This window comes from Spea bombifrons, chromosome 4 (genome assembly GCF_027358695.1).
Source record: "Spea bombifrons isolate aSpeBom1 chromosome 4, aSpeBom1.2.pri, whole genome shotgun sequence".
In the NCBI taxonomy this organism is placed as follows: domain Eukaryota; kingdom Metazoa; phylum Chordata; class Amphibia; order Anura; family Pelobatidae; genus Spea; species Spea bombifrons.
The window spans coordinates 22,920,752-22,946,034 of record NC_071090.1 but is presented as its reverse complement, the minus strand read 5'-3'; the positions used below and the strand labels follow the sequence as shown (position 1 = coordinate 22,946,034).

At 36.5% G+C, this 25,283-nt stretch overlaps 1 protein-coding gene across 1 annotated transcript in view; it reads right to left on the bottom strand.

The window, feature by feature from the left end:
* The window catches only part of SLIT3 (slit guidance ligand 3), a 279,434-nt gene that overhangs the window by 212,386 nt on the left and 41,765 nt on the right, over positions 1 to 25,283 (bottom strand). Inside the window, exon 4 of the mRNA XM_053465078.1 lies at positions 24,310 to 24,381. Within this exon, the coding sequence (XP_053321053.1) occupies positions 24,310 to 24,381 (72 nt within the window). The remainder of the gene's footprint in view (positions 1 to 24,309; positions 24,382 to 25,283) is intronic.

The following is a 25,283-nucleotide window of genomic DNA, read 5'->3' as shown; positions in this document are numbered from 1 at the left end:
AACCAACCCTGATCTTCTCAGTCGGTGAGGTGACTTTCAAGACATCTCAGTGATTTAACTATGCATTAGATGAGGCCAACCAAGCTCTTCTTGCTAGTAAAGCCAACCAAGGAGGGCCTTTTATAACGCAAATTATGTCTTAAAGACATAATGATTCCAAGTAGCTTCTCTGCTTCATACAAAAAAAAAAGATCTTTTGACGTGACACATATGATAATAACCACAGATTCCTAATTTCCGACTATGCCAAACACAGGCGACATAACATCTGTTCTGTAGTATTCCTGATTAGAGATGGTCTTTACAGATACTGTCTTACAAATTTGCCATGTACCTACAACAGGTGCAGTCACACAGCATGATAATTGGGCTATTATTTGCAACTTTTTTTATTCATGATAGATTTGTGCTAAGTAGACTCCCAATAGAATTCTATTTAGTAGAGCAAATCACGAAAAAGGAGGTTATAGAAAAAAAAACACCTCTAGCATAGTAAAATAAGGATTAAACTATCAGCTTGTCCAGCATGTTATTACATATATAATGTTTGAGAATATTCATTATTTTTAAGAATTTTAATAGAGAAGGTGGGAAAGGAATGGGTTCTTCCCCTGGATTTCAGTGACATGTTTTTACAGTGTAAATTACAATGATGCCCGCTACAAAAAGATATGTAGATATTGGTTACTAAACAAATCAGGACAGAAATGTAGCTTTCAAATCTGATACCCTGAGCTGAGTTTAGTTGTCAAAATTCCTTTGGTTATAGGACACAATTCGGGTCGCACAAGATTTGTACAGCAATGTGTGGATAAATCTTAATTATAGGGAATGTTGTCCCTTTGGTCGAAGGTCACGTAGAGCCCAGTAAATGCTAAGAAAATGACAGTTCTAACTATCTTCTGTAATCTTTAGCAGTTTCCATCAAGGGTGAGATAAAGGTAAAGAAAACAGACAGACTTCCTCACTTGAAGGCCACAGAGAAGCCCTATGTGAAAAATCTGTAAATAACAGTTAAAGAGAAAAAGGAAAATAAATAACCACATTCTTGAAAGTCTAAAAGCCAGATAGGCTTTTAGATTTATTATGCAAGTATTTTAGGGCCAAATACATCTTTGTACATACTCAGTTGTTATTTGAGCTCTTCCTTTTTACCCTTTTAGTACCTGACAGCCAGCCAAATATTCTACAAAATGAAATATGTTTTAGGGATCACAATTTTTTTTCTTTAATAATTTAACCACTTACATTCAGGTCCGGTCTCAGTTCTTTGGTGCCACTGTCTAGAGAATCTGGTTTATGTTGACTATTTTGTGCATCTGAAATGTAGGCATTTGCCTGCAAATTAAGTTCTCCCCATCCGCTTTATGAATTCATCTGCAAGAAGTATAAAATCAGCCCCTTTCATGCACATGGCAGACAAGCCTCTAGCCGGTTAATATGCCAAATGCATGGACGGATGGAATAATTTAATCCTGAATCTAGATGTGAATGGACCTAAGGTTTATGAACATGCAATCCCCAAGCGAGCAGAATGCACATTAGACCCAGTGCAGGAGTTAGATGGTAGGTAAGACAATGAGCAGCATCTCTCATTAAAAGGTGTCTTGGATTTCACAGAAAAGTATGGGAAAACACTTTTAAAAATAGCATTTAATAAAATGTTCAGTTTTCACTTTTTTTGCCTGCAAAATACAATACAGAGAAACATATTCCCATTAAAAAGATATGTAAGGAGAATAACAGAGAATAACAGACTAGAGCATTTAATTCCTGTGTGTTATTTATATTTCATATGACAACCCAGAAACGCAGGCAGTTGTCTGAACAAAAGATAAAAACCAAGAGCTACACGCATGGAAAAAAACTAAAATTAAAAAAAACTTTACATTGAAACCCAGGGCCTCAGCGAAATATTTATTTTAAAATATATGTGCATGATAGATTACAATCAACTATAACCACAATGTTTGGAAAACACTCCTTTTCTTACACTACAAATCTACAGTTCCACAATATCACAGAGACAGTGATAGTGAAATGCTCAAGTTACTCAATTTTATTATGGCTCCTTGAAAGAAAACAAAAAAAATAACACCATTAACTCAGTAAGTGTCAAAGGGTATAAGCATGCCTAGCAAAGGGTTAAAATAACATTTTATAGACCAAGCGGTTTTTTTTTTTCTAAAATACCATCTTGTTATAACAAAACACAAGACATTAGCAAGCAGTTTCGTGCTTATTTATTGTATTCTTCAGCAGCTTAGCAAAAGACAACTCACCAGAAAGGCAGCGAGATTTCATGGTTGACGTAGAGCAAGTGACATTTAGCATGGAAAGCTTAAGGGGATTGTGTAACCGTACCACACCAGCGTGCAGAGATTTTAAAATACCATATATCATCTCATCTGGGAGGTCTGGATGAATCGCATGAATTATGACAGCGCGCCTCGAAATGAACATTGTGCAAACAGCAAAACTAAATAAGCAAGGTTTAGATTGCATCCGACTAGGTGCTGAAAAAATCTTCTGCCAAGTATTATGCTAGGCAAATATTGATATATTTTTAACCACAGCTCAAGTACTCTGAGGGCAGTAAATATTACTTGTAGTAAATTGTTTTTCCTGGACGGTTTCCACTCCAGGCGTTGCCCCTTGTTAATGTTAAAAAATGTTACTCGTCCATATCAAAGTGCTATATAACGTATGACATGGCACAGTTAGATTCATTCTGCTTTAGGGCTGTACTTGGTGCTTATGAAATAGATATGTTTAGTCAGACTCTGTAAAAAAAAAAAAACTATCGGAAGAAACTAATGGCAAGCTTTTGGAAAGAGACCAGGCTTGATACTTCTTAAGAGCCAAACTGGTTTGATATTACAAATCTGAGTCAAACTTCTAACCCAGCGGATAATACCCATATTTTAATCTCATTAATTTAACTGGAGCCTTAAACCAAATTGGATAGCTGGGGCTATTATAGAAAAAAAAGTGTTATATTGTTATTATTATTTTGAAAGGTCACAGACAATACCTAGAGACATTTCACCGAGCAGTAACATCATACCTCTCTGTGCACTAATTCATTAATATCCTTAATTTAATTGAAAAATACACTCTGCATTAAACATATTTTAGATGAAATGTCATTGAAGCACTGTCTCTACTAAAACCCTGAAATACATTGCATGGTGGCATCTTAGAGTTTTCAGTTGTCCTTCAAAGCTTGCTAATATAGCCATGAGACTCATCAATTTTATTTTATCACCTGTTGCAAATATCTTTCATATCCAATAGACAGCCACAATATATTTCAAGTAAAGCATTTCCTTTCAGGGACAGGTGTATAAAGCCTGCAAGAAAGAGACAGAACATGCATGCCGAGTGTCCCTTTATTAAGCGGGACAATCCCCTTTCGGGGACACAAATCGATATCTTCCCTTCCCTGTTTTCTAGGAGCCCGGAATGTTTGCTATGTATAAGTGAATCACAGCGTTCAATAGCCCTTAACCTCAAACTAACCTCAAAAATCTGTTTAGAAATGTTACCCTTTAAATAAAACACATTCTTCTTCTTCTAAATACCTTATTCGGACACATTATTATTATTATTATTATATTTTATTTATATAGCGCAAACAATTTACGAAGTGCTTCTGACAATACATATATTCAAGGGGTATGACAAGACTAGAATTGACAGACTAAGACAAACCGATACATTAGGTAGAGAGGACCCTGCTCGCAAGCTAACAATCTTGGGGGAATGGGATGAGGACAAACATAATGAATAAATAAAGGTGAGAGGTAGGGTTGGGGTCGTATCATTGTTATCAATGTAAAATATAAAAGTCTTACTCCAAGCCTCCAAGCTCTCTAGAAATGGGTGGGGTATGTCAGGGCCCTGCTACCGCAACTCGGAAGATTTGGATGGCAACTCGGAGAAATGGAGAAGATGCGCTACTCCTGTAGTGTCCAGGTGAAACCCGGACAGTTAGGTGTATAACAAATAAATATAATAGTGAGATTTCTCCAAAGTCTCGTTACACATTTAATTATGTATTACTTGCAAGTGTTGGTCCTTCATAATAAATAGTGAACTGAGGGTGTTTTATCCACAACTCTCCTAAAGACTCTCCTTTCAACTCTCTCTTTAGTGAATAGACCCATATGTTGCAGAGATTGAGGGTGGATTCCCTCTAAGTATGAAAATGCTTCTATCCCTAAGCAACGTGTCTAGGTGAAAATGTATGATCTATTCGCAATTTGGAAATCCTTATTTGCTGTTCTTATACAATCCAAACACTCAAGGTTGAAAATGCTGCAGCTGATTTTATTCTGTATCCCGTTACAAGAGGTAATCAAATTTCATTTTCTATGGAACAAAAAACATAAATTTGCATGGATGTTACTATGCTAATGTTATTCATGACTACAATTTGCTGTAGAGATAAAATATTTAATAATTCATGGCCACAGACAGAAGTGCCAGAATACTGAGTTGTTAAATAATTATTATTGTAATTGAAGTAAATAATAATAAAAAATCCTCTTCATAGACGTATGAGTCAAAACACACAACTGATTTTAAATTATATTTATCTGGTTTCAGATTGCCATACAGTGTGCCATAGCCAAGACAAAATAATGAAACACAATTGAACAAATACATAAAATGCATTTTTTTGTATAACCTGGCATCTAATTTTTTTACAGCATGCTGTATGGTTAGTAAAAAGTGTGCTTAATACACTTTAAAATAATTACGTTAGATCGGGGCCTTTTGTCCTTAGGATATAATTATCGCTGTTCCGCTGTGCAATCTGTACTTAATTACTCTTAATGAAAATGTCCCATAATTAGAGAGCCTGGGCAGAAAGGCAAAAATGGATGTTAATTTAACATTTTGGAGCCCTGCTTAAAGGAAATTCTAGTGTAATAAAAATGTGTTCAATGAGGGCATTGTACATATTATATTACAGTTTACAAGCAATTGACCATGGTCTATTTTAAATGCAAAAATTGACTTTATCTCTCTTGAATATTTGTAAAAGTCTATAGGTGAGATTTAACAGGCAGCTGTAAAACGTTTATATTACTGGCTTTAAAAAAATATTCACATAAAACAGCACATAAAGCCTTTTCTGTTTCTATGGCAACACCATATGAAATATTCCTGACCCCAACAAAATAATGGGGCACTAAGAATGTTGCTGTGTTGGTAGTTACAAAAGTGTTGTTGTTTGGTTAAATGTGCAACAGAAGTATCAATCATATTTTTCTTTAAAAGGACAGTTTAGTGTCCCCGACACTCTCACAAAAAAATGCATATTAGTAATTTAATATATAACTTTGTGCTTTATTTTTATTTACCTGACACAGAGGAGACTACCCTGCTGCCACAGCTGCCCTCTTCCTCAATGCTTTAACATATGTTGTCACTGATTGGCTGCTTGAAGCAGCCAATCAGTGACAGGAAAGTTCTCTCAGTAAAATGTGAGGACTTCCCACACGTGTGCATGGCGGTCTGACCCCTGTATGCGACACTGGAGTGGAGGTAAGTATATCACTGGCATCGGGATGTGTTTGGCTATCATATGCATTAAATGTCTGGAGTGTCCCCTTAATGAATGTAAAACAAATTGCGCATGTATAGCCACTAAACACTTCCTATCAACTGCTGCTAGGGTCTGAGGCAGACATAGGAATGCTAAAAACAGAACAGGAAGGATGCTGCCTCTACCACGTTTCCTTCCTGCTAACCTGAGTTGGCCAATTTACAATATATAGTTAAAGTTGAGACTTTTTAATTTTTTTTTTACTGATTTAACAATGCATTATAGAAGGTCAGGTCATTCTTACAGAAAAAAAACATCAGGATTAACCTTTTATAACCCAAAAATCAGACACTGGAAACTTGTCCGCTACAAGGAACCAAGTTAATCACCACCTGTTTCGAGCATAAGAGAGCTGAGATCACCCAGCAAGCTCTGACAATGAAAAGTATAAAATAACATTCTGATCTCAAGATCACCATGGGGCAAACTGGCCAAATGCTTGTTGGCTGGTTACATAAGTCCTTTATCAGTCACTGGTTTTAAAGTTCCAAAGCCGATCTTACTCCCCATTACTGCCCTAGAAGTAAGTACTGTAAAGTTTAAGTAAATTCATATCATGGAACACCTAAAATACATAATATTTACTTGCCCATTTTTAAATACACAATAATGATAGCATATTTATGAAGGAAAACATAATGACAAATCGCTGTCATCATTTAGAATAAAATCTAATTACTAAATGCACCATTTGTATTATAAAAGCCTTCCATTTTCCTATTGTGGGAACTTATTACTTGGTGATCTAAAAACAACATTACCTACCGCATATCGAGAAAACAGAACACGAAGTCAGAGCTTCCAATTTTAAATATATGTGTACATAAGACAAACAAGGTTCCACTGCCTGGGGCCAGCAAATGTGCGCAAATGTTACATTTAATCACTTGCTTATTTATTTCCACAATTAAAAATAGCTTGACATAGTAAGGATATCTTGTGAAATCAGTGACACAAGTATGTATAATGTATACATGAAACAAAGAAGCAATAGTCTTCTCTACAAACTGATCATAGAATAACTGCACCGAACGGATCAGCAGACCATCATAATTCAGACGCATAAGAGGGAACTTTGTGGAGGCTCCAGGTATTAAACGTGATTACTGGACCGCTTGGGCTGCCTTTGATCTCTTGCAACATCCTGTTTGTTCTGCCCACTTCCCAAACTTTCAATTCCCCTCAAATGTAGTTGAACCTCTCAAAAACGACATATGCTACAGTGCATTTACAAACAAGAAAAAAAATACTATAATTCCCATTGGTTGCCACCAATCCTGGGCTTGATTCATTGACCAGTCTAAACCTTAATTGATGGCATCAGTGGTGGAAAATGTATGGAAACTGCACATGTGCAGTTAGGTAGTAAAAACTGTACTTGTGCATGGTAGCCTAAAAGAAAGCCAATATGATAAAGGTATTCATATGTCTGGCTGTACCACATTGAGTGTAAGTAGCTTTATCTGTGGCAACAACCTGCCCTAATATGAATTAGAAGTGTTCTTTTCAAAACCTCAGGACAGTGCCCTATGTGTGGAGATAGCACACAGGCTGTGATTCTGAGATAAATTCTCCAAATGCGTAGATGCATTTGTGCAGTTAGTGATCCTTTTTAGGATTTGTACCCTAAAAGCTTACTTGCTTTATTAGTTGCAGTCTTAATTTTCAGGATTTTAGACCGGTCACTGAATTGAGCCCCCTATGAGAAAATACTGTAGTTCTGGTGCTACCGGTCTTCATTAACAAAATGGTTGACTAGCCTTCAGCTATAGCTGTCACACATTTCTTATTATATGTTGACCTACCCATAGGGACTAAGCTACTGTAAGGCTACAGTTGACAGAACTACACAGTGTGACAAAGTGGAGAGAGAATAATATTTTTTTGTAGAGAAGCAAATGCTCATTAATGACCTTTAATGCCAGATCCTGCCGCTTGCACCTCAAAAACCCAAGAATCCACAAAAACTCTGGTTCATTCACTTATCATTTCCTGTCTTGACTACTGCAACACTCTTCTAGTTGGCATTCAACTGTCTCAGCTCTCTCCTCTACAGTCTGTCCTAAATGCTGCTGCTAGGCTTATCTTCCTTGCACATCGCTCATCTTCTGCTTCCCCACTCTGTGAAACCCTCCACTGGCTCCCAATTACCTTTAGAATTCAATTTAAGATCATGGTACTAACATATAAGGCCATCCATAATACTGCTCATCCATACATTTCTGCCCTCATAATATCAAGGACTCTATAGTGACCGGGTCTGTTCCCCAGGACTGGCGCATTGCAAATGTTGTGCCAATATTCAAAAAGGGGACAAAAAGTGACCCGGGGAATTATAGGCCTGTTAGTTTAACTTCTGTTGTATGTAAACTGTTTGAGGGTTTCCTAAGAGATGCTATTTTGGAGTATCTCAATGAAAATAAATGTATGACTCCATATCAGCATGGGTTTACAAGGGATCGGTCCTGTCAAACTAACCTGATCAGCTTTTATGAGGAGGTGAGCTCAAGACTGGATCGGGGAGAATCGCTGGATGTCGTATATCTTGATTTTTCCAAAGCATTTGATACGGTGCCACATAAAAGGCTGGTACATAAAATGAGAATGCTTGGGCTGGGGGAGAATGTGTGTATGTGGGTAAGTAACTGGCTCAGTGATAGGAAACAGAGGGTGGTTATTAATGGTACATACTCTGAGTGGGTGACTGTTACTAGTGGGGTACCACAGGGGTCAGTTTTGGGTCCTATTCTTTTTAATATATTTATTAATGACCTTGTAGAGGGATTGTATAGTAAAGTATCAATCTTTGCAGACGATACTAAGCTCTGTAGCGTGGTTAACACAATAGAGGACAGTGCACGATTACAAATGGATCTGCATAGGTTGGAGGCTTGGGCTGGGATGTGGCAGATGAGGTTCAACACGGATAAATGTAAGGTTATGCACATGGGGAAGAAAAATCCAGGCTGGGAATATGTATTAAATGGGAAAACACTGGGGACGACTGACATGGAAAAGGACTTAGGAGTCTTGGTTAACAGTAAATTTACCTGTAGCGACCAGTGTCGGGCAGCTGCTGCTAAGGCAAATAAAATCATGGGGTGCATCAAAAGGGGCATGGATGCCCATGACAAGGAAATAATTCTACCATTGTACAAGTCACTAGTCAGACCACACATGGAATACTGTGTACAGTACTGGGCACCAGTGTACAAGAAAGATATAGTGGAGCTGGAGAGGGTTCAAAGACGGGCAACCAGAGTAATAAGGGGAATGGAAGGACTGCAGTACCCAGAAAGATTATCAGAATTAGGGTTATTTAGTTTGGAGAAAAGACGGCTTAGGGGGGACTTAATAACTATGTATAAATATATAAGGGGGCAGTACAGAGATCACTCCCAGGACCTATTTATACCCAGGACTGTATCTATAACAAGGGGACATCCTCTACGGCTGGAGGAAAGAAGGTTTCTACACCAGCACAGACGGGGGTTCTTTACAGTAAGAGCGGTGAGACTATGGAACTCTCTGCCAGAGGAAGTGGTAATGGTAAACTCAATAAAAGAGTTTAAAAGGAGCCTGGACGTGTTTCTTGAAAGCAATAATATCACAAGTTATGGATAGTAAATTAATAGGGACAGAACGTTGATCCAGGGATTTATTCTGATTGCCATATTTGGAGTCGGGAAGGAATTTTCCCCCTGGTATGGGGCAATTGGCATCTGCTTCATAAGGGTTTTTTGCCTTCCTCTGGATCAACACGGTAGGGACACAATATGTATATAGGTTGAACTTGATGGACTTTGGTCTTTTTTCAACCTTATGAACTATGTTATGAACTATGTTACTATAAGCAAATACTCTCCTACTCGATCCTTATGTTCTCTCCATGGGCTAAGGCTCTCCTCCTCACTTATCAACTCTTCCTTTTTCTGTCTACAAGATTTCACTTGAGCTGCCCCATATCTCTGGAATCTGCTCCCAAGGAACCTTCAGCATTCACCCTCCCTCCCAACATTCAAGAAACATCTCAAAACTCACTTCTTCAGAGAAGCTGCACCATCTTAGCTGCTAGAACTTCCTTGTCATTGATATAACCACCACACTACCTCTCACCCTTTCTCTATGGCTTATGTTTGTCACTCCATTCCCTCAAGATTGTAAGCTTGCGAGCCGGGCTCTCTCCACCTAATGTATCGATTTGTCTTAGTCTGTCAATTCTTGCCTTGTCATATCCCTTGAATTTATGTATTGTATTAAGCGCTGCGTAAACTGTTGGCGCTCTATATATAAAAGATAATAATAATTCATATTTTCAGCATAATTACAGAAAAGCAATGAAATGGCCACTTATTTAAATGGTCAAGTGGATAATTGTGGGTTGATGACCACTTTCAAAAATGGTACACTGGTTCAATTTAAAATTAACTCCAAAACCAAATCCAGACGAGATGTGGCTTATTTATAGCAATTTAAATATGAGCTTGTGTTAAAGGCTTAAGTAAATTAACCTCAGTGATTTTAAGGCTGACATTGTTAAACAGTTGTAGCACAGAACAGAGGAAATCCATAAATCCATGAAGAATCTTTTTACAGTTGTCAAAATTTCACTGGGATCATCACAGAATCTCCAACATAAAAAGACATTCTAGTGTTACAAATGCAATAAGGAAGGTAGTAATGGATGGGAAGAGCAACAGAAAAGCAGTGGGGGTATAAGGAGTATTTAGGGAAAGGCTGATGCATGTTGAACCTCCCAGAGAGAAATGCTTGCTGAACAGAAACTCAATAAACATAAGTATCTGAGCTAGAAGGTAAGTTGTTTGTGATGAGTTACAGCACAATCTACTTAAGTTCAGTAAAACTCGCAGAGAGCAGACAGTATGAAATGCCTTTTTGATAGCTCTGTAGTAACTGCCACTTTTTAAAAACTATTTCTACATGTGTTCTGCAACCTCTCCACCATGTCATCCTATAACGCTTTTTTATTAGCGTAATAATTTTGTGAAAAAGTGTGCCACGTGGTGCAATGCAGCTACGAACACGACGATATAGAAGCCAACAAAAGATGGCCAGATGCCTTTTCGACACTGGGATTATGTTACAAAATGAAGTGTACCTGACAACTGTACATATGGCATCACCTCTTAGCATGAAACCATGCCGAGACATATACAATAAGAAATCAGATTCTGTTGACATCTTGAATCTCAAGACAAGCCTGCAAATGACATCTGGTTTTGAAGGGGATGAGTACCCACGGTGAAACTGTACACTTCTGTGTAATTTGGGTACACAGGAAATAGTCTACGAAATACAAGGAAGCTTAGAAGCTCCTACTGAGTAAAGCCATTATCAACCGAGCTATCGCTATTAATTATTATTATGAATTGTTGCCAGATCTTCCAGTGCCTTGATTGGGAAAGACCAAGCTTGTTTTCTTTTTTGCATATATATATATATATATATATATATATATGTATATATATATATATATATATATATATATACACACACAAAAGTATGTAAAAAATTATAGTATATAACAATTACATTTAACTGCTCTAAATAAATTATACACAAGCATTGTTACATAAAATGTAATTGCAGCTTTAACGATATATTTAACGTAGTTTTGCAAAATTGTTACTTCAATACAATTTCTTGGCATATATTTAATCTTTTATGTTTCTGGTATCGTTCCTCAGTCATGATTGTACAGAAATGTATGTATGACATCCCTTTCTATTCTTTTTCCCTAATTCAAATTAAAACATTCAATTTCCATTGAGATAAAAATATACAATATATTATTCTGTCATCTCACTAAATCAAGTTCTCTGCTTAGTAATTTAGTAATTCTGAAATATAATGATCTGTTTTATAACCATGGGGCTTCTATACTTGGTTTGAAACGAGAATTGCCATTGCCATAGTAGCATATCGAATAACACCTTAAGAGTGCTATCCATCATTTTTACACAACGTAATTTCTCAAAATTGGCCCAAAATAGATCCTAATTGACTTGTTCATATCCAAACAGATTGAATGAGCATGGCTTCAGATTACAAATTGAACTTAAGATACTATAAAAACAGGCATGAATAAGATGTCCAGACCCTGAAATGGAATTGAAATATATATTTCTGTTCATGCTGGTTTCAGGTTTTAAAATTACACTATTAGGGCACGTAATGTAGCATTGTGCATTAGGGAATAGAGGAGTCTGAGTTTTGCTATCTATAGTTTTTTTTTTAATATGACTAAAACAGCATTTCCAGCAGTGAATAAAGCATGCAATTGTATAGTTCTGTTTTTTTTTTTTTTTTTGCTGTTTTATGTTGTATGGCTGGGATGCTAAGCTAAAAGATCAGTAGACAGCAATTAAATAATCTGCTCTTGTAAAGAACAATGAAATATGGCAACAATTTGGCTTAATACCAAAGGTTTGCCCTCCTGAACCCTGGCATTGACCCAAGGGATTTACACTCTGCTGTTAATCAAATCGTTGACCATGGCCATTTCCCATGACATAGCTGAAATTCTGAAGCTATACTGAAGCTATTTCCTCTATTTCTAAACTGTCAATCACACCACCTTTCATGGTGACACTCCTCGGTAATCAAGCATTTTTACAAATGCCACCATGGGGGGGGGCTGAAGCCTTCTGTGAACTTTTATTACTCACCCAAAACCTGGCAATGAAAACTGCCCTATGTTTATTTTGCTAAAGATACAGCTGAAGGAAACATATTTTATTGAAGGAGAGTGTATGTACTCTCTAATACAGAAAATCGTAAATCATGATTTCAAACAGTAAAAAACAAACAGAAATTTTACATTATGAACCCAAAGGTATAAAGCAAATCAGTAGAGATGTTTCTGTACAATAGGAAGCAACAAAGCAAGTTACATCTAGACCAACAGGGGTAGGACTCCTTTGCCAAAAAAGAGACAGAACAGTTACCCAACTAATTATTTTAAATAATCTGAGGGAAATTAAAATGTTTGGTATTGAAGACGGTATACAGCGCCAAATGGGAGAGCTTAGTAATGAAAATAATAGGTAAAATTCTGGGTAGACACAGGGTGAAACAGGAAAAGAAAAGTAGTTATTAAAAGAGTAGAAGGTCAGGGGTCATGCACCATGGCCTCCCACCATGCTCCACCACTGATGATGGCATGTTGTGATGTAAGGGCATTTAAAGGGAAACCATTCATACATTTATAAAAAAAAAAAAAAGATCAGTTGACGCATGGCTGGAAGTACTAACAGGTGAAATTAAAGAATGAAAGCAACCTAATGAGATCAAATTTCCCAACGACTTATCATACTTTTACGTGATCACTCAACCTAATCCTGCTGATAAGCTGTTTTTATACAGCATGGAAATTCTGATATCCCCCAAGTTCCCAGGACTGAGGCTAACAGAAGAACGCATTAGTTTGTCACACCCAGGATATTTATCTAATCCATGGTACATTCCTTTTCCTTTCTTCATTGCTAAAATCACCAACACTACATAACCAAAAATACACAGACCAACATTCTTAGCCATGGAGAATACCAACTTTTCCCTCGCCTATTCTGAAACTATGCAGGGAATGTTTCATTTGTCAATTACTATAGAAACAGGTAAAAAACAAACATTTGGCAATAAGTAGCAAATGAATGGGAAAGTATAAGAAATGATTTCTGTGGTTGTTTTTTTTTTTTACTTTTAAATTATTGGAATTGTACAAAAAAAGTTTAAATATGAGCTATGATGGTTTTACATATTAATAAATAAAATGACCTATGTTCATTAAAAAGGGAAGGCCTATAGAAGAAAATATTTTTCTCCGGGTTAGAGACAAAACAGTTAGTTCCAGTTAGCTCCATACGAAGCAAGTAAGCAAGGTGCATTATTATTGAGAAATAAAATAAGATAAAGGAATGGAAATATTGATGCTCTCATAGGTCTCAATGCTTGGCATAATATGTAATTTGCTAAAATTCGGCCACCTTAAGAGAAAGCATTTCTCATTCCCTAGGGGTAGAAAGCAAAGCCGAAAGGGTCTTAATGGTGACCCTTCTCACTTCTTCAAATGTGTAAATTACTTGTATCCACACTGACAGTCTATCCATACTGATGGATGTTAGGAATATTTTTCATTCTCTTTAAAACCCAAGTCACTAGAAATTCAAAGAATGTTGCTGCCTGATTCCGATACAAAAGTTCAGAACGAAACTCAAATAAATGTTTTCTTTTTTTATTGTCAAAACCAATTAAACTCAGTATGCGCCATTATGTGCTTCCTCTGGTTTTGTAAAGAAATCAAATATTTGGTGACTTGGATGCTGATCTTATAAAATATAAACATTATAATAATTGGTATGGGGAAAAAGTACAACACATTTAGACAAAAATAAATACAACCAAAATACAGTAACTTCTAAAAACTCTTAGAGCCTCTTTACTTAAGGGATATAACATTTACTGTGGGTTTAACAAAGCTATTCAAAGTCCTACTATTAGGATTACTATTTTGGCACAAGGTAAGGAAAGCTTTCCAGATCATTTAATGCCACCTAAAATTACTGTTAGGTTCGGCACATTAATCTCTCTTCTAGTGAACAGGTCTCTACCTGGGATACTTCCTTTTCGCAAGGGACACATGAATAAGAGCACACATTATCATGTGTAAACTTGCACTGACCCTTCCAAGAGCAGAATGGTTCGCTTCTTGTAGTCCAAAAGTATTCTCAAGATGAAACCGTAGTGAAGAGACACCATGTTTCTTACAGTGCATACAGTGGTATACAGAGAGACCCATACATTTATTAACTGAATTTCGTTCTTCTGTTAAACCCCTCTTTTCCCTTCTGCTTTGGCCTTGGGCCATTGAGAGTCGACATTTTTTTGCATGATCTTGCAGTTAAAGTGTTCCATTGCCACGATGAGAAGAAGACCTGTCCGCTTTAAGATGCTTACCAATCAGCTCCTGATGCCTGATTAGTTCTCACTAAAGTAATCAATCACTATAACATTTCCTACAGCGTGGCATTATCAAATAAGCAGTTGTAAATATCTACTTTGTGTGGCTTTTTGAATTTCTTTAAACAGTCAATAAAAATATTTTTATACGGTAACGTTTGGTGGGGGTTATGCTTTTTGTGGGTTCTGAGGACACTGAACTGCAATTATATTTAGCATAACATTGTTTAACACTATATGGGTCCCAGATGTTTGGTAGTGAGCATGGTTACTTGAATGCATCTGGTATATGAAATAAAATCAGTTGGCCACATAAAAAGCATAAAAGAAGTAAAAAGAAACGAAAAAATGTTTTTAAAAACAAAATTCCATATGCTTGTTGAATTTTTATGTTCTTAAATCATGTATGTTGAAGCAACAGGGAATGGCAACAATCTTTTGTGGGGAAACTCTAGACAATGGATCCAATAAGGAAGCCCAAATCATATTTGGCAGACAATGCACTCTGTCGGACTATTCAATACAGTGTTGTATCTAAAATAAAGTTACAGAAAGGGAAAAGGGAAAATGCTTCGTTACATGGGTTTCCTACCCGCAGCATGCCCTTCATTTAGCTATACTGCCCATAATAATATGAAAATAGTACATTTGATCAGAAATATAATTTTGAAAAGTCAGATTTCATAACTAGCACCTATAAAATTAGAAGACTTTGTGGAAATAAAAGGAAGAGAGGAACAAATAGGGGGTTCCTTAAGTCTCATTAAGTCACTAAATTAATGTGGAGGGACTGCTTCATATTTTTTGAGATAATCTGTTCTGTAACAAATGAATAGAGTAATCAGATGTGCAAATGCCTGTATAATGTATTATATTGATCAATAAATGATTTAAAAAGGGCACAGTATTAATATTTAGATAACCATGTTTACTAATCAGTAAGCGTTTTTAAAAAGTGAAGAAGAAAACTCCTCTCTGTACTGGTCAGGAGCTCAGACTGGCAAATCATATGATGAAATAATAGAGGTAATAGAACATACTAGTAACCCAGAATGTTTAAATGTGAGACCCAGGGGGCGGTTGTTCTTTGCCCCCTTGCCAGCTCTTACCACAGAACCAATATCACGGAATACCATAGTAACCATATACTATACCACATCTTGATTAGCTTACTCAATATGTTTTGGACTATTTTTTGAGGTTTATTCATGAAAGAATACTTATACAGTGTAATGGCGCATGCAAGAATACTAGGAAACAGTTTTTTTCAAGACACAACACTGGGAATATCACCTATGGAATGAAAAGGAAGGGCAACCATTATTAAGCATACTGTATATATTACGTTTTCATAAAATGGGGTATATGTTACTATTTTGCGATGACATTTATGGTGCAGTATATTCCAGGTTTTATAGACATTGATGCAATCCTAAATAACTTTCAGATGTACCTTAAGATGTCTGGATAGTAAAACGTAAGTAAATTACTGGGCTACAGAGATAATTCTAATATTGATGACACCACATACACTAAACGTAGTGCTGTATGAAGGAAGGCACTTAATGCGTACATCTGTTTGTGTCTGTTACCAGATGGTTTATTCCACCAAAAAGATGACCTAGAAATGCACAAGTAGAATACGGATAACCCCTGGAATATTACATTTCCATATTTTCATTACACCAGTTATTGGTTTTCATCTCTAAAATATGAACCAGTACATAATAACGTAGTTTTAATGTAAATGGACTCGTGAGGTGTTTTGGGTTAGCAGAGTTTTGCGCTGTTTCATTCACACCATCAATCTTTCCATCTATTGCGCATGACCTAATTTCAGTCGACAACACGCGCATGTGTCTTTTTTAATAGAAGGGTTTATATGTGAACATTTAATACACAGGTGTCATGAAACTTAAAAAAGGCTTCCAAATTTCACATGTGGACTCGCTATTAGCTAGTGTTAAAAAAAAAATCCAAATATTAAGTTACTGCAGAGAATAAGGGAAAATTGCACCAGTGTTCTGCAATAATACAAACAGCCAAGAATGTAATATAATACCGAGCTCATGAAATATTTATAATAAACATTAGATATTAAAAACAGATTTGGCCAAGTCCGATTAAGCCAAAGCTCACTTCTTGTGCGTAGACACAGAAATACTGACCGGTTCTTCTCAGTGCTATGACTTGTAGTACAATGTGACCTGCTGGAGGGCAAATTGTAGCTTACATCGCTGGCATTAAATGGACCAGTTCCAGTAGTCTACATATCTGAGTTGCCTGCAGAAGGCAGTTCCTGGATGACACATGATATGTATGTTCCGATATTGAATTTAAAAGTTGTTAAATTGATTGTTAAGTGTGCAGACCTTCAAAAGCCCAGAGATCATTCTGTTAATGTTCCATCAAAAACATCAGCCAATCTCAACATGACTAATCTCAGTAGGTCTACAAAGCAAGACAAACGGGTTAGTAACAAAACTAAACAGTGCACCATTTATTAGCAATATTTTACAAGTCAGTGGGGGATCTCCGGGTTGATGGATTACACATTAAGAGCCTCTCGTGCATAATAAATGCACCTTAAACAGGTTTATTAAAAATGCACCTGTCATATATTGACGGTATGGAAGTCAGGGTGATAAGTTATTAGTCCACAAACTGTGTCCTTTTATGAACAAAAAAAAAAAAATGATTCCAGCTGACAAATGAAACAAACCTGTGATTAGTGATTTCCCAAATGTTTTAACATTTCCCTCAAACAACCTTTTAATTTGAATCCCAAAGCTCGTTTCAATGAATTGAAGTCTTCCTAACCTTTCCATTGAAATGTTTAGTTAGGACAAGCTTTCGTTAAATGGTCACTAGGATGGCACCATGACATGACTGCCATCTAGATGACAACCACTATTTGGTGGGCTGCTGAAATTGGGAGGGGGCTTAGAACAAAAACATATGCTTTGCTTATGAGCGTTTTTGTTAAAGGTGCTGTACCATTTACTTTGCTTTTGTACCAAAAAGTAGCGTATAAACATCATACCAAATACTGCTGAAAGCTCAAAACATTACCAGAAATAATTTTTTTATTTTTTGCCACGTTCAGATCTTTTTCTAGGAGCACATATTTTTTATAAGATACAAACATAGACTATTATAAGTTGTTGCAATAGAAACTGAAAACGTCTCAAGCATTGTGTCGCTCGCAGTGTGACCTGTGACAGCTCTTTTAAGGTATATCTGCTTGGCATACCAGAGAGTGCAAATAATGTTTTGTCTAAGTGGGACATCACCTTTAACAAGGTATTTCTATTCATTACATGTTTGGTCTAACATCATAATCCTTAAGATCAAAGAACAAGCCAGTCCTTTCTCCTACAGTTAATCGTGTGTGCAACTCTTAATGTTGGATTTGGTATGCGACGTTCCTCGTGGAAAGCCTGGTTGTACTACATATAGAGTTAAACCGGGGGATACAGACTTCAGACCTCAAGATACTGTATATTTTCCGCCAATTCTGGAACTTTCAATACTGCCCACTCAGCAAAGCCTCAGTTTTTGTAATACAGCCCATAACTTTTTGCAATGTGCTGACACGCTCTGTGTTCATTAGCCGGAGGTCAGATGTCTCTGAGTTTATCAGAAAATAAATTGTAAGTTGCCAGGGACCTGAGTAAATTTATTGTATTTTCACTGCATACCATATATTCTATATTTCATTGCTAGTTTGTAATTTTTTTGAAACACAAATGAAAAATAAAACCAAGATTTATTATTGTTTATAAAACATTGTACAGCCACAAATACCATATCTTTTCAGCCACTAATATACATGGAGGGACAGGTATACAAAGGAGAAAAAAAGCTGAATGTCAAATCTTGTGTAATGTGTGTATATAAATACCTACACCACAGGCTTCATCATATGCCCCAATCACTCCATTATCCACAGCCCCATTGCCCCACAGTCCCATTTGTATCAGTGGGGATCATGGCAAGGCCCTCTGATATAATGGCCGTATAATGTATAATTATACATTATAATGTATAATGTTCTGTTCTCAGTGCAGACCTCGACCACAGCTCCTTCATCGCCACCATGCAATGGCCTGAAGCTGAACTCCGCAAAGAGCCTCTTCCGATAAGATAGATGGACAGTCTAACCCCCAGCACTGCCCTTCCTCGCTTCCAGCCACGCACACCCGACATAGATGTCTTGAGTTAGACACCTGAAATGTTGGTCCCCCGGGCAGTACACCGGGTACTAATGTACCAGGCACAGCCAAGCAGGGGTGCCTGGCCTAAACTGCACAATTGCACTGTAAACATAGCACCTAGCAGATTCATATAATGTGCATTACAAGAGGCAGTGGTGTGGCAGCTGGAGACAGGTCTCTGCAAGGTCAGTATGTGTGTATATGTAAAGAGTCAGTGTGTGTACTGTAGTGTTAGGGTCAATGTGTGTGTGTCAGAGTGTGTTATTGTATGTTGTTGGATAGTGTGTGCATGTATATATGAGTGGTGTTAGTGTGTATGAGCGTATGTGTATATGGCGTTGTGTGTGTTACTGTATGGGATTAGCGTAAGTGTGTACGTCAGTCTGTGCTTGAGTGTATGAGCGTGACTGCATATTATGTTTGCATGTGTCTGTTACTGTATGGTGTTAAAGTGTATGAGCATATGTTACTTACAATTTATTTAGCAATTTAATATTGATCAATTATTAACTTTATTGACCTATAATTTAATATAGTCATTTATCATCTTATTAAATTGATTAATGTTTTTACAAATTTATTTGTACTAATAATAAATGAATTATCATTGATATATACTTGCCTAATGTTTAATGTTTGGTCAATACTTTATATAAAAAAAACACATTTCTACTATTTATTGCATATAATTGTGTTTAATACACTAAAAAGTGCGGTTTACAGATTGTCTAGTATTTTTTGTTCCAGCAATAGAGGTATAAACAACATCCTAATGGGAAAAGTAATAGACAAGTCTTTAATAACCAGAGCAACAGGAGAATTCAAAGCTATTACGGTGACCATAGTGTTTCTTAATCCGGAATCAAAGATGATCCCTGGAAAGATGTATTAAGAAACTCTCTCCTGCTGAGTTAAATAATTGGGGGTTATAATAAGAGTACAGATAAATTAATTAGCGTACCAATTTTGTGCTCCAAACTTAAGCCTTGCTAATTAGTATTTGGTGGACAGCCAGTTTAGAAACAGATGCAACGCGTCTTTCCCAATAAATAAACTGATAAAAAAGAATGTTCTTCCAAACTGATGCTTTGCCCTTTAGATTTATTATAATCCAGGTATGGCGGTTCATAAACATCCATATTTGAAAGAGATACTAGCTTTACAAACCCTGAAAGCAGGAAGGATTTCAACATACAGTAATATTCTTGATTAAAAGATCACCCTGTTTACCCGTCCCTTAAGTACTGCTGCACTGTGTTAGTTCATGGATAGGACTAAACAAGTGCATCTTACAACTGAACGAGTACATATCCAGTGGATTGGACTATACAAGTGCATTTTCAATTTCTATATATATATCTCATGTAATAACCTAATAATAACTTTGCTATTTAACATTTGCTATTCGGGTTTAAAGCTGGTAGCCGATTAAAATTCTAGGCTTAGTATTGAGGATATGGTTCTTAGATATAAGATGTGTTCCAAAGTGATATATGCAAGGCAATTGTGAGCACATGGATGTGTCAAGAAGCAAAGCAACCCTCTAACTAAAATGTAACCATATAATGGATGCTAATGTTAATAGGCCCTGGGCAAGCCTACCCCCAACAAGTGGCTCTCTTAGTGGGCCTCCCAGCCGTCCATAAGCATGAAAGCCCCTCATATTGCTCAAAATAAGATCATCAATTGGCATGTTTCTCAAAGTTGTTTTTGTTTTTTTGCTGTAAAACCACATCGTTCAATTCTGAAACCCACAAATGAGAGACTTTAGTAGCTATTTATGAGGGATGGATTAAAATTTTAATATACTAAAAATGTACCGCCACTCCAGTATTCAGATCTACTGCACTGAAATCTCCAGTTCCGCATTAGAAATAAAAATGTCATTGTGGACTCATAAGAAAGAGCATGTCGGAAAATAACTCACGTGATAACATACAGGGAATTGCTATGTATCGGGGTGTCAGCCAGAGCGTACCACAAACCTCTGTACCAGTTAACCCCTTATATTTCTTGGTAGGTTGAATGCATCAGCCTTATTTTCTATACCTTTTGCAAGTGATGGCCAGCAATATGTGAAATGTTTCATGTATGTGTGTTCTGGATAAAATGGACCAATGTGGTTACCCTGCCTTGTGGATGCTACTGGAGTCAATCAATTATTACTTATTGATTTATATAGTGCTGTATATTCTGCAGCCCTATACAATGGATAAAAAGTACATACACAGAGCTACCACTAGCCTAGAACACTCCTGCATACAAATACTATGTTTCGTACTGAATTCCTACTGCAATAAAGTTTCAAACGCAATAAAATGAATGGATGAAAATGAAATCGTGTAACACTGTGATCCTTGTTTGTCTTGAAACAGCAGGTATTGTTATACCTTTAAGAGGTGACGCTGAAGTCGTTCACATGCAGCAATACAAGTGAAAAATTAACTCCATATGGCAGGATGCAAAAAAGGCAATGGGCAAATAAACTCCACACTGGCAGTTAAAACCTGCCTAGGGCACAGCCATATGAAGTCATTTTGTTTTTAACTTGAAGCAGAAGTACAGCGTACCGGTTATGCCGGTCGGTACTTGCAAATCACACCTATAGCGGGAACAGATAGTGTATCAAGAGTTACGGTAACAGATAGGGGTATAGAAACTTAAATGCATACCACACAATAATTTTGCTCAGTGATAGTGACATTATTAACCCTTTAGACTTAGTATAGAGAAACAAGTACACATAGCACATTATACACAAAAAAAAGTTATTTGGTTACATCATAACATACTGGCAATTAAGTATATACGCGCTGAAGGGGTTAAATGAACAATTACTTGCAAGAGAAATCCTAAACCTTTCGTCTTTCCACAATGACGGATATACAATCCTGATTCAAACTTCCAGATGTAAATATTCGCAAACGGTTAAGTTCCGCCACACTCACTCAAGTTATTGTTGTGAAAATGTTGTAAGTCAGCCAGAAAACAGCCATAGCATCTGTTTTTTCTTCATTCTTCAAGTGTGGTTTTGCCACTTACCTTGTTGCAGATTGATTTAAACAGAGAGAGTCACAGGAATTGACAAACCATGGTCAAACTCAACAAAGCATTTTGGAGCACACAGAGAAAGCGTTTCAGATTTTAATACATAGGTGAAAATAATTTGAAGTCAACATCTTGAATGGAGTAGACACAAAAAAACCCAGCAAACGTTATATATCAAAGTCCAACATATATTGATTCTAGTGGTAAGTCTTTTTTATAGAAATACTAGATTCCCAGTGGAATATATAAACATATCATTAAAAGTTTCCATAATATGAGGAATCTAACAAAATGAAAGTAAAACTTGTTTGCCAAGATACACAAAGCCTATATGCCACTGCTGCTCTTAAAGGTCAGCATTTGATGACAATTACCAAACTGCGAACCTGCAGGAACGTTCAGTTGGTTGCTTTACTGACCCCTTCTCAACTTTTCACCAGAGTCATTTTTATGCATTACCCTATTACCTCCAAAGCAGCTGACCTTCCTTAAAGCTGGAGTTAAATATTGAATGGGAATCAGCAATTGTCATAGTGTCCAATTAAGGCACAGCCATCTAAATTGTTGATTTATTGGAATGTCCAACTTGACATCTAAAATGGTAAATTATTGTAGGGTGCAAAGTTTTTTTTTTTGAGCAGAGGTTTGTTTAGACTCCAACATGCTGGTGCATTTACTGTAGTGGGGGAAACTCCCGAGGCTTGACCAATAATCCTTGCCTCCCTGGGTCTTCAAGGTAGCTTTTTTCCTCCAGTCAAGGGACAAATGTTCACTATGTTTACTGCCCCCGTCCACTTTGTCTGGGGCTAGCTTCACCCCCTTGGTGTAACTAACTCTACCCCCGACAAACGCAATCCACAAAAGAGATAGAGCTCCAAGTAACCTACCTTGGGAAGAGTGGGAGTAAATTCATTGGGAAGAAGGAATCATTCCTAGTACTTTATATACCTTGACCCAGGTATATAAAGTACTAGGAATGATATATGTAGATTTTATATATATATATATATATATATATATATACACATACAACTTTTTGGGTAGAACAACAACAAATGCCAATGAGTTAAGTTCTAAGAACAGCAAGCTCTGTGATTAAACTGTGAAAAAATATACTTTGCTTTACCTATACTACTAGTTCTATGAACTACTTATTTATTTACAGTCGCTTTATAAATAAAATGTAATGTAAAAATGATCTATGGTACCCTTATCAAAATGGCTTAAGTAGCTGCACTTGCAATAAAAAACAATCCAAGCCACCGGTGTGAGAACAAATATTGGCTTGTGTCTGCTGAACGAATACTAAAAAGCATTTCAACCAGAATGCCCGAAGTCAGATGCAAGGTGGTCTGGATCGCACACAGTAAAACTGAGCTGAGCCAACATGAGGCAAGGAAAGGCTTAACTTTAATACAAACTGGTTTCCTCATCGCTAACAGAAAATCAAACAAATCTTTTAAAATAGTTTCCAAATGCAGAGTAATAACTATGTTTCTCAATTAGAACTGCCAGTGAATTCTTGAGTAAAGTTTGTTGTCATGATTTCCACATCTGCAATGCTATGGTGCTGGTGAAATGAGTTTTTTAAAAAAAATTAATATTTAGTTTTTATCCAGCCAGTTAGACTGTGCGCTGTGCACTACTAACACAAAATGTTTCAGAATAAGGACCTGTGAAACAGATTCCATTATTTGATGCCAAATTATTTGGCGAAAAAATTCCTTAATCTCAGATGTAATAACCTTTAAATCCATATAATGAATGGTTGGTTTCTTTTGATTTTTGAGTTAACTCATCGGAAAAAAAATGGGCCTAATCTTTAAAAAAATTAAACCATAGAACATGCATACTGCAAGCAATATCTTTATGCATTTGTATGCAGCAAACATGATTGCATTTTCAGTGGCACAGCCACAAGGAAAATCATACAAATTGTAAATTCCAACCGTCCTGTCTCGAGACACAAGTTCTAATATTTTCATTAGTGTCCTGGTGCGTATGTGCAAACACTCATATTGACAACAGTTTGCTGGGCTCAAAACGTTCTTGTTTGCTTGGTACATCTCATATATACATACATATACATATATATATATATATATATATATATATATATATATATATAAATGATGCACTTTATTATAATAAGACACGGACTGGCCATCAGGCACACCAAGCAAATGCCTGGAGGGTCGCTGCCCTTTGTGAGTCTAGGTGGCTGACCTAAGAGCACAGCGCTCTATCACAATAAACCACATTCCACTGTGTGTGTCATCATAGTTGTGCTACTTTCACATGCAAATTTCCACAGAACAAAATCTGTATGATTACTGTTTAGTAAAAATTAAACATTTGGTGAATTTTATTTAAAAAATACAAATTTATGAATAAAACCTACAAGATCCAGCATTAAACTGTTGAAGTAAAGAACCAATATGTACTTACAGTCTAGTCAGTTTGACAGTATTCTGGAACAATAACTCTGGGAGAACTTGTAGTTTATTCTTGTTTAGGCGCCTGTGTTAAAAAAGGAAAATAATGTTACAGATTGAACATGTGTTATGCACGTTACAAAGAATTTGACAACATGTGTATATTTTAAATCTATAAAAACTTCCAATGTCCTTCTTTCTAACAGTTCTGAACTTCTAGGCTTCAGAGGCGTGCAGGGGGCATACTATAAAGAGAACTATGTGTACATTTGTATACATTCATTCCTGTCCTTATACAATATTTTAGGGTTAGATTTGCGGATGTTAAGTATTAATTAAAAAATGACAGAAAATCATTACACCCATCCTGGTAAATCTACGACATTGAGACACAGAAGCTCAGGATGAACTGTAGGTTGGCATCTTCTCATATACATTTGCTTGTCCTGGTGCAAGCTATTTGCCTCCCTGCTTGTTTTCTCTGTTTCCCCCTCACAGCTACTTCACTAATTCTACGTTCTGTGATTGTAGTTCAAAATCTCATCCCATATAGTTGGATAGGCACATCCTATATTTTTATTTATCAGATAAGCTGTGTTGTGTCCACCTCATGCTAAAGTAATTGGATAATGGAAACTATATAGATTAAATATTTTTTTGTTTTTCCTTAAAAAATATTTTTTCCCTAGGAAACAATTTAAGAAATAATAGTCCTGTTCATTACGGATTGCTTAACCGTTGTTCTGGTATGATTACTCACGCATGTTAACAGTAAGTATTTTGTAATACATAAATAACACTAACGTTTTCCAGAAAGTGGACAAGCTACTTCACACTGCAATCTGGGCTGATAAGAAATACCATAAACGCACAATTCATTCCATATTGGGATTCAGAATGCAAAATAAATGATAGATTATGGGCTGTCGATTGACCCATCAATGTTTCCAGAAGTTTAATGTTCTAGATGCTTTTTAGATGTTTTTG